Consider the following 14,446-nt stretch of genomic DNA (forward strand, 5'->3'; position numbering starts at 1 on the left):
ATGAAGGTGATATTCAACAACTTCTCGTGGGATCCCCAACATGTCCAAGCTGTAACAGTAACATCTAGATGGTTTGGAAGGACGCGAGGAGTTCCTGCTCATGCCGAGCATCCAGTGTTGCCCCTGATCTCGACGATTAGGGAGGGGTCTAAAGTGACCCCCCGACCTCACTGTGTATAGTCACAACCACCTTAATTAGGTTGGGCGTGCTTCTTCATGCCCGAGAATCCGATGATGGTCATGTCCAGGACAGATGCCTGCGGCGTTGTCATTGCCCTGTTTCTAACATGAGAGTTGTAGACGAGATTTGTTTGGGTCCCATAGTGGGCTTGAATTGTCGATGATTAATTCACCATCGGTCGTATGTTCTACTGGGAGGTTGTGGAAGACAGTAGTGGGAAGAGTGGTGCTCCAAGAATTTCATTGATGGTGATGGTGACATGGTGGTTTTACCCAAGTTTAAGCCCCCGAATGGGTAAAAGCCCCTGCATGTGGTGTATATTGATCAATTGGGGAATTACAGTAGTGTAATCTATGTCGATAGTCAGGCAGTTATTTGTAGGGAGATACGATATGATTTAAAGACCATGTTGTTACTCGGGCATAGCTAGATCACAGGCTTAGTGTGCTAGTCCTTATCCCTTTTGAGTGTCTACTCGGGCATGACTGGATGCGGGCCCCGGTATGTACCAAATGTAAAAAAGACGAGGAAAATAAATAAATAACTGCTAAGCTACAGGGGTTACCGTTGGAGTTGGATCATTGTCTGGGGCTAAAAAATGGAGCAGCCCCATTTGACATCCACGGGCTTTGTTTTACGGCTTTCTGCTAGAAATTCTCTAAGGTTCGAAATAAAGATTATTATAGCCTTTATCTTTAATCTATTGTCATTCGCCGAACTACCGTTGGCAAGGGATGCTCTTCATCACACGTACTGTATACTCGTAACTACTGCCCCGTTGTCTGGGAGATAAGCCCTGTGAATCGGGAATGAGGGAGTATTTTCAGCATGAGCGGTGCTATGCTGAGCATCAACTGGGAATAAACAACTAGCTAGTCAACGATCCCGTCCATAGTTCCATATTGATATTGATAGAGAGTTAGAGACCCATCGACGCTCTGGAGGTCATAGTGCTGCCGCAGTAACCCGAGCAATTAATGTGGATGCAGAGATCTCGATCCCCATCTTCACTAGCCGCCGGGTCGTCGGAGCCAGTAGCTGATAAGGCGTGAGATCCACTCGTTCGAATCAGATCCGATGATTTCTTTCGCTTCTTTTTTCCCGCCTTGCGATCCTCGTGTGTACAGTGTACGTTAGACTACTCACTGGCCGGGCTATAAAAGGAGCCGGTGTTTCCTTTCATGGCAGGACACGATCTAGCTCGCTCGCCCTTCTCATCATTCTCTCTAAGGCAGCCTCCATTACAGGCAGCTCTCAGGCTGCTGAGTTCATCCTGCTGTTGCGAGAAGGTATCGGTTTCTCGCGCTTGTGTTGTGCGCTGCACACACATTCCATTGCCCGTTTCTACTTTTGTGGTATACACACACATACAGTATTACCGTACGTGTAGTCCCTGAGCTTTGGTTGTTCTCTGTCAACTGTTAAATACTCCTACATGCTGGGACCGTTGTATTTGCGCCGGCTGGTTTTGAAATTTCGATGTGTTCAGGTATAGGTAGATTGATATGTGTTAAACCTAGCTATAATCATGCTGGTTTCCACTAACTTGATGCATGCCGCCGCCAAGAGAGGAACCTCTCACTGCAATAGCCCACAGCCCCACAACTGTTCTTCTTTGCTGCATATATAAGATTCGTCGAATGTTTACTCACATAATTGGTATCCCTTTACTCAGGTCTAAGTATAGTCAGACAAGATGGGGAGTGTGCACAAGGCCACCTTCGTTCTCCTCATGTTCTGCTTGGCGGTGCTGGGGAGAGCAGAATATCTCAAGTACAAGGACCCGAAGCAGTCGATTGGTGTTCGCGTCAAGGACCTGCTCGGCCGGATGACTCTCGCGGAGAAGATCGGCCAGATGACGCAGATCGAGAGAGAGAACGCCACGACGGGGGTGCTATCCAAGTACTTCATAGGTAAACCATAGCTAAATAGTATGTTGCAAAATATGGTGAAGGACTGCAGAGTTTGTGTTTGATATTGGTGTGCATGCTGTGATGCAGGTAGCGTGCTGAGTGGTGGAGGCAGCGTGCCTTCTTCCAAGGCATCCGTTGCGGCTTGGCAGTCGATGGTGAACGAAATGCAGAAGGACGCCATGTCCACCCGCCTGGGTATTCCGATTATCTACGGTATTGACGCTGTGCATGGTCACAATAACGTCTACAAAGCCACCGTCTTCCCCCATAACGTTGGCCTCGGAGCTACCAGGTGTGAATTTCTCTTGATTTTTGATAGGTTGTGATAATTTTGTACAAGAAGAGAAGACCACAATGTGATGCATATGTTAATTCCCCGTCTATATGTATTGTTAACGTGTCCCGGTCTTCCAGGGACCCTGAGTTGGTGAAGAGGATAGGAGAAGCAACTGCTCTTGAAGTTAGAGCTACCGGGATTCCATATGTCTTCGCTCCGTGTATTGCGGTAATGGATAATATTGTTGCGTCTTGAACAGTTGGTCTGCATAACAAACATTTTTTTGAAGAAAATATGGCAAAGATTTACTGTTCTTACTTACTCATTTATTTGTTTATGATCAGGTTTGTAGAGACCCAAGATGGGGACGCTGCTATGAAAGCTACAGCGAAGACCCAAATGTTGTCCGTTCAATGACCACAATTATCTCTGGCTTGCAAGGCGATGATCCATCAGAAATCAAGGGAAGACCATATGTTGGTGGAAGGTATATAATATACATCTAAAAGATTTCCATTATTTATGGTCTTGTACCCGAACGTGTAAATGTGAAAGTAATGTTACATTAGGAGAAAAAATGTGACTAACTTTGTCATCGCTTCGATACCCCTTTGCAGTAAGAAAGTTGCCGCATGTGCAAAGCACTATGTTGGTGATGGTGGTACGTTTATGGGGATCAATGAGGGCAATACAATCATCGACGAGCATGGGATGATGACTATTCATATGCCTGCTTATTATAATTCTATCATCAGAGGCGTCTCTACTATTATGGTCTCATACAACAGTTGGAACGGAAAGAAAATGCACGCCAACCATCACCTAATCACGGATTTCCTCAAGAACAAGCTCAAATTTAGGGTATGTTTCTCGTGACTGGCAAAAGATTGATCTCCGTATTTGTTTTTCTTCTTCAATATTAAGAGATACTCATGTCATTAATCTCTTGGTATTTTGTGCATATAGGGTTTTGTGATTTCTGACTGGCAAGGCATTGATCGGATTACTACTCCCGAACACCTGAACTATTCCTATTCAATTGAGGCTGGAGTTGGTGCTGGTATTGACATGGTAAGCAAAGTCCAAGCACCTTCTATGGACAAAGGTTGAGTTAATAGCTAGCATGATAAAGTATGTCCCTTGTCTGGTTATGATACATTCTTGACAATTATTGTTATCTCATCTGCATCTAATACAAATGTGGCATTTTTTTCACTAGCTATTTGTAATATAGTACACATAATCATAAAAGAACAAGTTAATTTTAAGATGCAAATTAAAAAAAAAATGAAACTCCATGGGCACTAGCACCCACGGTTTATTGATATAGAAGAAGCATCCCTCATGAGAATTCCAGAAATTCGTCCCCGACGTGGATCGAACTCTGGTCGTTAGGTTTACAATCATGCGCCCCCAACCACTGGGCTATGCCCACGTCCTCTTAAGATGCTTCTTCTATATCAATAATTGATATAGAGGACGTGGGCATAGCCCAGTGGTTGGGGGCGCATGATTGTAAACCTAACGACCAGAGTTCGATCCACGTCGGGGACGAATTTCTGGAATTCTCATGAGGGATGCTTCTTCTATATCAATAAACCGTGGGTGCTAGTGCCCATGGAGTTTCATTTTTAAGATGCAAATTAAAATATGAGAAAACATACCAATAGGCTTCACCTCTCTCTCTCTCTCTCTCTCTCTCTCTCTCTCTCTCTCTCTTCATTATTGGTTAAAAGGGTATTTTTCATGTGTTGTTTTGCAGATCATGGTTCCTTTTGCCTACACAGAATTCATCGATGAACTTACATCCCAAGTTAAGAAGAACATTATCCCCATGAGCAGAATCGACGATGCTGTCTACAGGATTCTTCGGGTCAAGTTCACCATGGGTCTATTTGAGAACCCTTATGCCGATCCAAGCCTCGCCGGCGAACTCGGAAAGCAAGTTAGTTCCGGACAACATACTTTCTTTCTCTCACACTTCATTCTTGAAAATATAAAATTCTTACTGTAAATTCCTTCCCATTGTTAGGAACACCGAGAAATTGCTCGGGAAGCCGTCAGAAAATCACTGGTGTTGCTGAAAAATGGAAAATCCGCCTACACTCCATTGTTGCCCCTCCCCAAGAAGGCCGGCAAGATCCTCGTCGCTGGAAGCCACGCCGACAACTTGGGCAACCAATGTGGAGGATGGACGATCACATGGCAAGGATTGACCGGCAACGACAATACTACTGGTAAATAGTGTCTGTTGTTTCACTGCTTCTAGTGCTAATTTGTAGCAACGTCGCCGTTCATCAATGAAACAAAAATTCATGGAAACGTATGATGAAACGCAGGGACGACCATCCTTTCGGCGATCAAGTCCACCGTCGACCCCAGCACGCAGGTGGTCTTCTCGGAGAACCCGGACAGCGCCGCCGTGGACAGCGGCAAGTACGACTACGCGGTTGTGGTTATCGGCGAGCCGCCCTATGCTGAGACGTTCGGCGACAACCTGAACCTGACGATCCCTGCCCCCGGACCCTCGGTGATCCAGACCGTCTGCAAGAGTGTCAAGTGCGTGGTCGTCCTCATTTCCGGCAGGCCGCTGGTGGTGGAGCCATACATCGGCGCCATGGACGCGTTCGTCGCCGCGTGGCTGCCCGGCACTGAAGGGCAGGGCGTGGCCGACGTTTTGTTCGGCGACTACGGGTTCACCGGGAAGTTGGCGAGGACGTGGTTCAAGTCGGTGGACCAGCTGCCGATGAACGTCGGCGACAAGCACTACGACCCGCTGTTCCCCTTCGGGTTTGGCCTCACCACGCAGGCCAAGAAGTGAGTCCGGTGAGATGACCGAGATGGAATGTATCTCGGTTGGGCTGTGAGAGATGGGATACATTGCGTTTATGGTTGATTTGCTTTCAATAAAAGAGCGATGTATTCTTCCGGCTGTTGTGGTGTTAGTTCTGTTGTGCAACAAAATCTAGCGCTTTGTTCTTCGACATCCTCCCATCAGAGAGTACGTGAGAAACAACGCCCCAGCCTTTCAAAAATGTAGGGAGACCCAAAAGTGAAACAGCGCCCCAGCTTGGTGTGGAGTACTTGGCTCTACCTCTCTTGGATTGGCAACTAAAAAGAGTAGACTTTCAATTCCTTGAGCACAAGGTTCCAGGGAGGCTTGTCTCATGGGAGGGCAAGAATATCACTGCATTGGCCGCACCGCTCTTGTCAAGTCGGTGTTCACCTCTCAAGGGGTTTATCATCCGAGCACCCCTTACCTCGACCCCTCTTTGTCATCCAGATCCCACCTTGTTTCTGCTCGAGGGAGTTGGGAGCCGCCGCCCCTCTCCTCAACCCCCTCCCTCCCGATCTAATCTAAGGCTTCAAGCCACCGCCGCCCCTCTCCTCGCTGCCGCTGGAGCTCCGCGGGGCAAAGCCCAGGCGGGGGATGATGGCGGCGGCGGGGCCTTCCTCTACCGCGACGCCAGGATGCGGCTGCGGTGGAGATCCATGCGGGTGTCCTAGACTTGCGCATCGGTGGCGTAGCGGTGTGGGGCCCTCCGCCGTCGATGGCTCACCCAGGCGGGGCGGCGGTTTTCGGGCGGTGGTGCGGCTCCGGTCGTGCGGTTTCCTAGCGGCAGACGTCATCCATGGGCATGCTGGATGACGGAGGAGGTTGATCTGGTGGTCTAGCCGGGGATGGGCGCGAATTTGCCAGTGAAATCTTGGTTTGGTGTCAGCCAGAAACTGCCAACGACGCCGCCCGCCAGTGTTGTTACCTCGTTGGAGGCGTTGTGGCGATTTGTGTCCCCTGTGTGCCCCGGGGGAAACACCAGATTTGGGCTTTCCAGATCGGATGATGGCGAGGTTCCTGCGTCGTCACCCCCATGGCATCATCTTTTGGGTTGTACATCAGCTGGAGGGACAAGTGTTTGGCTTGCTGGTGGTTGGGAGCAGGTCTCCGTATGCTTCTTATGCGGTAACCAAGGTGGAGCGGCGTGCCATCTACAGTATCGACGACGGTGAGTCTTGGCGGCAAGGTGCAGCGGAGTCTCGACGCTGGATACCATATGATGAGCACGCGTAGGAGGCTGGCGTTGTCCGGCATCGTGGTGGTGTCGACGGCAGAAGGGCCTGGAATGATCGGTGCATTGATTGCTCATGGGACTACAGAAGAAGGCGGTGACGGATTCTACAGCGTGCGCATGCGGTGCATGCTGAAGGTTTACTAAACCAGTTGGTGCTCCCGGCTAGCCAGCGGGCGGCTTGGTGAGGCCACCGGATTTCTAGGTGTGCATGACGCGACGTCAGGGCACATCATTTATCTCGTGGGTAGGGCGATTGTTTTCGCCAGAAAGGTGTGGCTTTGGGTTGATCTATGCATTTATTTTGTAAGACCTTATCGAATAAAATAGTAAAGATGGTTGTGTGCATCGCTTGATGCCGAGGAGGGGATAATCCTCCTTTGCGAAAGAGAAAAAAATCCAAGCACCCTTCACAATGTTAAGCTAGAGTAGGCTTTCCTTTGGTCGAGAACGAACAAGACCTTGGTGTAGAATGCGAAGTCAATTGGCATATCATTGTCCCGTGGCACGACTTTCGCGGTTTTCGTGTGCTCAATACCGAGAAATTCACGAGGCTCTTATATTGCATAGACCTTGGTTTGAATGGAAGGAGCTAAGCAAGATGTGGGTTGGAATGGCCAATCTTTGCGATGAAACGGACGTCAAATTGTTATATCATTCACTACCATCGTCGTTGGTGACTACGCGAGGACTCCTTTTTGGGACTTTCCCTTGGTGAAGGGCATAATCCCCAGGAGATAACACCACTCATATATGTGGCATCCACGAGAAATAATTTGAAGACAAGATAAACTTTAAAGGATGATGTTTGGATCACCAAGATCAAAATTTCTACTATCTTTCTATGGCTCACATTCGAGAATTTATAATCCTTAGGGCACTTCTTCGCGACTTGCACCTGAATGAAAATGCGTGGTAGACATTGTTTGGAAGCACATGGCTAGTGGCCACTACTTGGGGGCATATGCGTACATGGCATAATTTTTGGGGCTACCCCTATGGACCTCACGGTGTGGTAAGCTTGGGCATTGTCAAAGATCAAATTCTTTGCTTGGATGCCTATCCAAAATAGGATTTGGATCGCCGATATACTGGACAAGAGAGGGTGGCCAAATTGCTCCTATGCCCCTAATGCAAAAGAGAGTATGAATATGTGGTGCATATTTTCTAAAAGTACTGGTTCATTCTGAGGCTATGGAATTTGACCAATGAGTGGTTCCAACTCGAGAGCATTGTCACATCCACATGACACTTGGAGCTCTCTAACAAGGGCTGGTGGCTTAATTTATTTAAAAAATACAAATATGAAAGCCATAGCCTCCCTCACTAAGCCCATTAATTAGTTGGACTCTCCTGAACGAGCTTCCAGGAGTAGCAGGACGTTGGTCCTTGGAAGGTTGCTACGAAGCAGGACTGGGCAGAGAAGGTGCCGCTCGTGGACCATTTCCAGATCAGCTGGTCCGGTGCATCAGATAGGATGGTATGCGCGCGATCTGCCATAGCTACAGGTATTGGCTGATCTCATGGATGCAAGGATGCAGTGTATGTCGTGCGCCCAGGTGTTGCCATTGAGCCCTTCCACCACCATTCTGGCCTTGCGCTGGCACTTGGGGATGCAGCTATAGAGCATGGGCATAAGCTCGCAATTTGACAACCCATTAAGCCAACGATCCTCCCTAAATAGGGCAGTCGATCCATTCTCAATAATCATGAAAGTAGATACCGAAAGAACCGCGCTTTCATCAGTGGAGAACTTAAGGTCGAGCCCCTGCCATGCGCACTCTGGGTCCGTGCGAGAGAACCAGAGCCAACACAGCTGGAGCGGAAGCCCGACATGCTCCATGTCGCGAACTCCCAGACCACCAAGCTTGAGCGGGCGGCAAACATGGCGCCAGTCCTTCGTTGGCGTCTCCCTGGATTTTCTCTAGTTGCTAATGGCGTAGCTATGTACGTTGCTGGGGTGGCTGTGCCCCCCCCCCCCCCCCCCCCTAACATTGGGCCAACTTGTGAAGGAAATTTTTTTTTGAGTGCTTAGGTGAAAACTTTTTTAGCTTTTGCCCGCATCTGCCATCCCGCCCGCATCCGTGACCATGCCGACGCCCCCCGCCCGCCGGCCCCGATTGGCGCCGCCCCGGCCGGTGGCCACCGCGCAGTAGGCGAAGCCGGCGAAGGGACGAGGAGGCAGCGTCAAACGGCTGCCCAACCACAGCTGCAACCCGGCTGACAGTTCTACGCGGCCGTTGAAGCTCTCAAAGGCGGCCGCGGCGGCTCGGGGCGACGAGTCATAGACGGTGCGGCCGGCGGCCTCCTCCAGCAGTCACACATCCATTCCGCGTGGAGGAAGATGTGGCTGAACTGCGGCTGAGCAGTGGCTGGTAGCAGCCGTGCGGCCGTTTTCATCTTCATTTTGGATCATCTATTGGAGTTGCAAATTTGGACTATCCGTTGGAGTTGAGCTTTTTCCGGAGCTCCAAAACGCATTTTTTGGCGGTCCAAATATTACATCTCCGGTTTTGAACTGCTAAATTTTGGACCATCTATTGGAGATGCTCTTAGGCTCTACCATGCATTGACTGATTCACGTGTGATCAGACTGTACTCATATTATTTTCACTTTTTCAGCATGAACTGCGCCGGACGGTATGTGTAGGAGTACTAGTTAGCGTGGTCAGCATCAACGGCGAATTAACAACTAGTTAGCCAGCGATCTCGTCCACAGAGAGACGTCTCAATCGATAGATAATGAGAGAGATACCCATGGATCTTCTCTGGTGATCGTAGTGGTGCTGCAGTAACGCAGGCAGAGATCGGACTGTTCCTATATATAGCACAGCACGATCCGCCGTGGTCGTCGCTGCTACTAGCAAGTAAGGCGTGAGGTCCACTCTTGCGAATCAAACCCAATGATCTCTTTCGTTTCTTTTTGTTATCTTGAGATCCTCGTGTGTACCTGAGACCACTCACGAGGGTATAAGAGCAGCCATTGTTTCCTTTCATGACATGACATGCTCGCTCACCCTTCTCATCATTCTCACGCAGCCAAGATGGGGAGTTTGCACAAGGCCACCTTTGTCCTCCTCATGCTATGCTTGTCAGCATTGGGGAGAGCGGAATATCTCAAGTACAAGGACCCGAATCAGCCCGTCGGCGCCCGCATCAAGGATCTGCTCGGACGAATGACCCTCGCGGAGAAGATAGGCCAGATGACGCAGATCGAGAGGGTAAACGCCACCGCGGAGGTGCTATCGAAATACTTCATAGGTAAAATCATATCCCACGCTCACGCTAAAACATGTGCAAATGGTGAATGCCGGCTGCTGACTTTGTGTTTGACATTGGTGTGCGGTGACGAATGCAGGTAGCGTCCTAAGTAGCGGCGGTAGCCCGCCTTTTCCCCGAGCGTCTGCTGAGGATTGGGCTTCAATGGTGGATGAAATGCAAAGAGCCGCCCTCTCTACCCGCCTAGGCATTCCGATGATCTACGGCATTGACGCCGTGCATGGTCACAATAACGTCTACAAAGCTACCATCTTCCCTCATAACGTTGGTCTCGGAGCTACCAGGTATAAATGAATTGCTCTTAATTTTTTTTGTGATAAGATAGATATATTTTGTATATTACATCGATAGGGTGTGACAATTATGTAGAAAAAGAATAAACACAAAATGTGATATGCATATAGTTTGCAATGCATATGTTGATTCCGTTTATATTGTTAATGTCTCGTGGCCTTCCAGGGACCCTATGCTGGTCAAGAGGATAGGAGAAGCAACTGCTCTTGAAGTTAGAGCTACCGGGATTCCATACGTCTTTGCTCCATGTATTGCGGTAATAGATAATATACTACATGTTGCAGGTCGGTCTGGATAGCAAAGATTATTGTTCTTAGTTACTCATTTGCTTATTTTATTACTCAGGTTTGTAGAGACCCAAGATGGGGACGCTGCTATGAAAGCTATAGTGAAGACCCAAACATTGTCCGGTCAATGACCACAATCATCTCTGGCTTGCAAGGTGATGTTCCCTCAGGTTCCGAGGGAAGACCATATGTTGGTGGAAGGTACTCCCTCCGGTCCTTTTTAATTTGCATATAAGATTTGACTGAAGTCAAGCCTCGTAAAGTTTGACCAACTTTGTAGAAAAAAGTGCCAACATTCACAATCTGAAATCAATACCACTAGATGTGTCATGACTTAAAGTTTCATATTATATAACTTTAGCATGGCAGTTGTGGATATTTTTTCATATAAATACGATCAAACTTTGTGAAGTTTGACTCCAGAGAATTCTAATATATGCAGAGTAAAAAGGACCGGAGGGAGTAATATATATCCAACACATAGTAGCCAAATTGTCTCCTGGACGTGTAAATGTGAAAGTAACGTTACATTAGGAGATGTGACTAACTTTGCCGCCACTCTGATATCCTCTGCAGTAAGAAAGTTGCCGCATGCGCAAAGCACTATGTTGGTGATGGTGGGACGTTCATGGGGATCAACGAGGGCAATACAATCATCGACAACCATGGGATGATGACTATCCATATGCCTGCTTACTATAATTCTATCATCAGGGGCGTATCCACTATTATGGTCTCGTTCAATAGTTGGAATGGAAAGAAAATGCACGCCAACCATTACCTAATCACAGATTTTCTCAAGAACAAACTCAAATTTAGAGTATGTTGCTCATTCTCGCAGAAGATGTCTCTCCCTAGCTATTTGTTTTTCTTCTTGTGTATTAAGATATATTGGTGTCATTAATTTATTATGACTTTGTGCAAACAGGGTTTCGTGATTTCAGACTGGCAAGGCATTGATAAGATTACGACTCCCCCACACTTGAACTATTCCTATTCAATTGAGGCCGGAATTGGTGCTGGTATTGACATGGTAAGCCAAGTCCAATCAACTTGTATCGACAAAACTCGAGTTGATAGCTAGCATGATAAAGGATGTTGCTTGTCTAGTTATGATACATCCTTGACGATTGTTATCTCATCTGCAACTAATACAGATGTGACAATTTATTCAGTAGCTATTTTCCATATGATCATAAAATAGTATGCTAATTTTAAGATACAACTTCACTAGAAGGAAAATATACATTTGTTATACAATTTAAACTGAGAAAACATATCAATAGACTACACCCTCTCTCTATCTCAATACCCAAAAATTCATATTTTTGTTGAAAAAATGTTTAGCATATTTTATTTTGCAGATCATGGTTCCTTTTGGCTACACAGAATTCATTGATGATCTGACATCCCAAGTTGAGAAAAACATTATCCCTATGAGCAGAATCGACGATGCTGTCTACAGGATTCTTCGGGTCAAGTTTACCATGGGTCTATTTGAGAACCCTTATGCTGATCGAAGTCTTGTTGGTGAACTCGGGAAGCAAGTTAGTTTTTACCACCACATTTTCTTTCACTGACACTTCATTCGTTAAGATACTAGAAAGCTTTACTATAAATTTCTTCCCATCGTTAGGAACACCGAGAACTCGCTAGGGAAGCCGTCAGGAAATCATTGGTGTTGCTGAAAAATGGAAAACATGCATCCACCCCATTGTTGCCTCTCCCAAAGAAGGCTGGTAAGATACTTGTAGCCGGGAGCCACGCCGACAACTTGGGCAACCAGTGTGGAGGATGGACAATCGAATGGCAAGGAGACACCGGCAACAATAAAACTGTTGGTAAATGGGTGTCTCTTATTTCAGTGCATGTTGTACTAATTAGTAGGAGCATCGTTGATCATTGCAACAAAAGCTCATGGAATCATGTGATGAAACGCAGGGACGACGATCCTTTCGGCGATCAAGTCAACCGTCGACCCTAGCACACGAGTGGTCTTCTCTGTTAACCCAGATAGCACTGTCGTGGAAAATGGCAAGTATGATTATGCCATCGTGGTGGTGGGTGAGGCACCCTATGCCGAGACATTCGGCGACAATCTAAACTTGACGATCCCTGCCCCCGGCCCCTCGCTCGTCCAGACTGTCTGCAAGAAGATCAACTGTGTGGTGGTGCTCATCTCCGGTAGACCGCTGGTGGTGGAACCCTACATTGGTGCCACGGATGCGTTAGTCGCCGCCTGGCTACCCGGCACGGAGGGCCAAGGTGTCGCCGACGTGCTCTTCGGCAACTACGGGTTCTCCGGGAAGCTGGCGAGGACATGGTTCAAGTCGGTGGACCAGCTGCCAATGAACGTTGGGGACAAGCACTATGACCCGTTGTTCCCCTTCGGGTTTGGCCTCACCACGGAGGCAAAAAAGTGAACGGGGTGAGATAATTGAAATGGGAGGAATGACGGTTGGTATGCGAGAGACGAGACTGTCAACCGTTGAATCATGTCAACCTCCATAGGGTGCGCATGGCTTTATCTATCTACTATCTACTCCCTCCGTTCCCAAATAATTGTCTTTCTAGCCATCTCAAATGAACTACAACATACGGACGTATGTAGACATGTTTTAGAGTGTAGATTCACTCATTTTATTCCGTATGTAGTCACTTGTTGAAACCTCTAGAAAGACAATTATTTAGGAACGGAGGGAGTACAACTTATTACATGTACTTGTATAAATAAAAATACGAGTGAGGTGAATCCAAATAATGTCACTCATTTGACCACCTATATCCAATGTGTCCATGCACCAATGAGCTGCCGTCTATGTTTCGGCCTAGCAAAGCACCTAGCCAAGTCACTCAACCGGTGGTGCATACGGAGGTTGCACATCGAGCTAGACCAAAGCAACTCAGAAGCAACATCGCCAAGGACGGCGAGCCATATGTTGCGAGTTAGGACCTTGTCTTACTGAGAAGCTGAAACCAAAAGGCACGACCAATGAGGACACCAATGAGTGGACAATGAGGACACCAATGAAGGCTGCAATCGATGCAATGTTACCCGTCATACATGCACCTGTCATAGCCAAAGGGGAGTCGCCGGAGTGAAGGACGTCAAGGTAAAGCTTGGAAATATGCTATTGAATTGGACATGTGTTGCACCTGCACGATTACTAGTATCGATAGGCATAAGAGCCAAAGAATTGTTCTAAAAAAACATACAAGCAAAATTATTCTCAGAAAAAAACCGTACAAGCAAAATTAATAACTGAACAAACTGAAACCAGTGTATATAAAAGTATAACGTTACTTCTTGAATATACGCTAACAGGGTGTCATGATAACTCACAAAACATGCATGTACATGAGTAACCAACATAAGAATAAAAGTAACTAACTTCATCCCACAATACAGACCATAGTAGACCATACCAAGATACAACAAACCAGGGCACCCTTCTTTATCTTTGGTACTGAAGATTAAAAGCTGCAGTCGAAAATAAAATCCCTTCACAACATCGGACCATGTCCCTTCTGAGTAACTGAAAAAATATTGGAGACCAGGGAGAGCTGCTGGACAACCAAAAAGATCCCATTAGTACGCATGAGCAGACATTTTCTATCAAGTCTACTACTCCCCTGTATTCAATCAACTGCATCTTCAATGAACCTTTTTGATGGAATCAACAGAAACTTTCGAATATACAACTCCAGTGCTTCAATTAAAAATAGTTGGAGCCATGGAGCTAAGCAAAATGGATGTGAAACACTGGTTTCAGATTACATGTATTGTCTAAGCTGTGAATCCCTATTTCTCCTCTATTTTCGATATCCATCATTTTAAATTTGATCTTTCACTGTGGGTTAATTTACAGTTTGCATTGTGGCGATTCTCCTTTTCAAAACCATCCAAGCTTGAGATATTAGTACTATTTCACAAGCTGTCTATCAAGTACCAACCATCCATTAGAATTCCCCACATGTTACCTCATCTCACCCAAGTATAGAACTTTGCAGGTATCAAAATTGTAGGCCACTGTTCTGGAGGCCCCATGAAAGAAAACAAACTCTTTGTAAGGATGAAATCCAAGACAATAAAAATAATCCCGATAACCACCCTTGTCATCCCAATCATCTGTGCTAACCACGTATTC

The 14,446-nt window shown here is 46.9% G+C and overlaps 2 protein-coding genes across 2 annotated transcripts; both read left to right on the forward strand.

Annotated features, from left to right (window-relative positions):
* Nucleotides 1-1,258: 1,258 nt before the first annotated feature.
* LOC123107833 (beta-glucosidase BoGH3B) lies at nt 1,259-5,357 on the forward strand. Its single transcript, XM_044529740.1, has 10 exons — nt 1,259-1,470; nt 1,857-2,094; nt 2,182-2,386; nt 2,509-2,599; nt 2,716-2,858; nt 2,989-3,232; nt 3,338-3,442; nt 4,134-4,316; nt 4,404-4,608; nt 4,711-5,357. The coding sequence occupies exons 2-10, from the start codon at nt 1,878-1,880 to the stop codon at nt 5,190-5,192; spliced, it is 1,875 nt and encodes a 624-aa protein (XP_044385675.1). The 5' UTR covers nt 1,259-1,470; nt 1,857-1,877; the 3' UTR covers nt 5,193-5,357.
* A 4,099-nt stretch (nt 5,358-9,456) lies between these two features.
* LOC123107834 (beta-glucosidase BoGH3B) lies at nt 9,457-12,857 on the forward strand. Its single transcript, XM_044529741.1, has 9 exons — nt 9,457-9,699; nt 9,797-10,001; nt 10,177-10,267; nt 10,357-10,499; nt 10,875-11,118; nt 11,227-11,331; nt 11,663-11,845; nt 11,935-12,139; nt 12,240-12,857. The coding sequence occupies exons 1-9, from the start codon at nt 9,483-9,485 to the stop codon at nt 12,719-12,721; spliced, it is 1,875 nt and encodes a 624-aa protein (XP_044385676.1). The 5' UTR covers nt 9,457-9,482; the 3' UTR covers nt 12,722-12,857.
* Nucleotides 12,858-14,446: the final 1,589 nt, after the last annotated feature.

This window comes from Triticum aestivum, chromosome 5A, assembly GCF_018294505.1.
Source record: "Triticum aestivum cultivar Chinese Spring chromosome 5A, IWGSC CS RefSeq v2.1, whole genome shotgun sequence".
Classification (NCBI taxonomy): Eukaryota; Viridiplantae; Streptophyta; class Magnoliopsida; order Poales; family Poaceae; genus Triticum; species Triticum aestivum.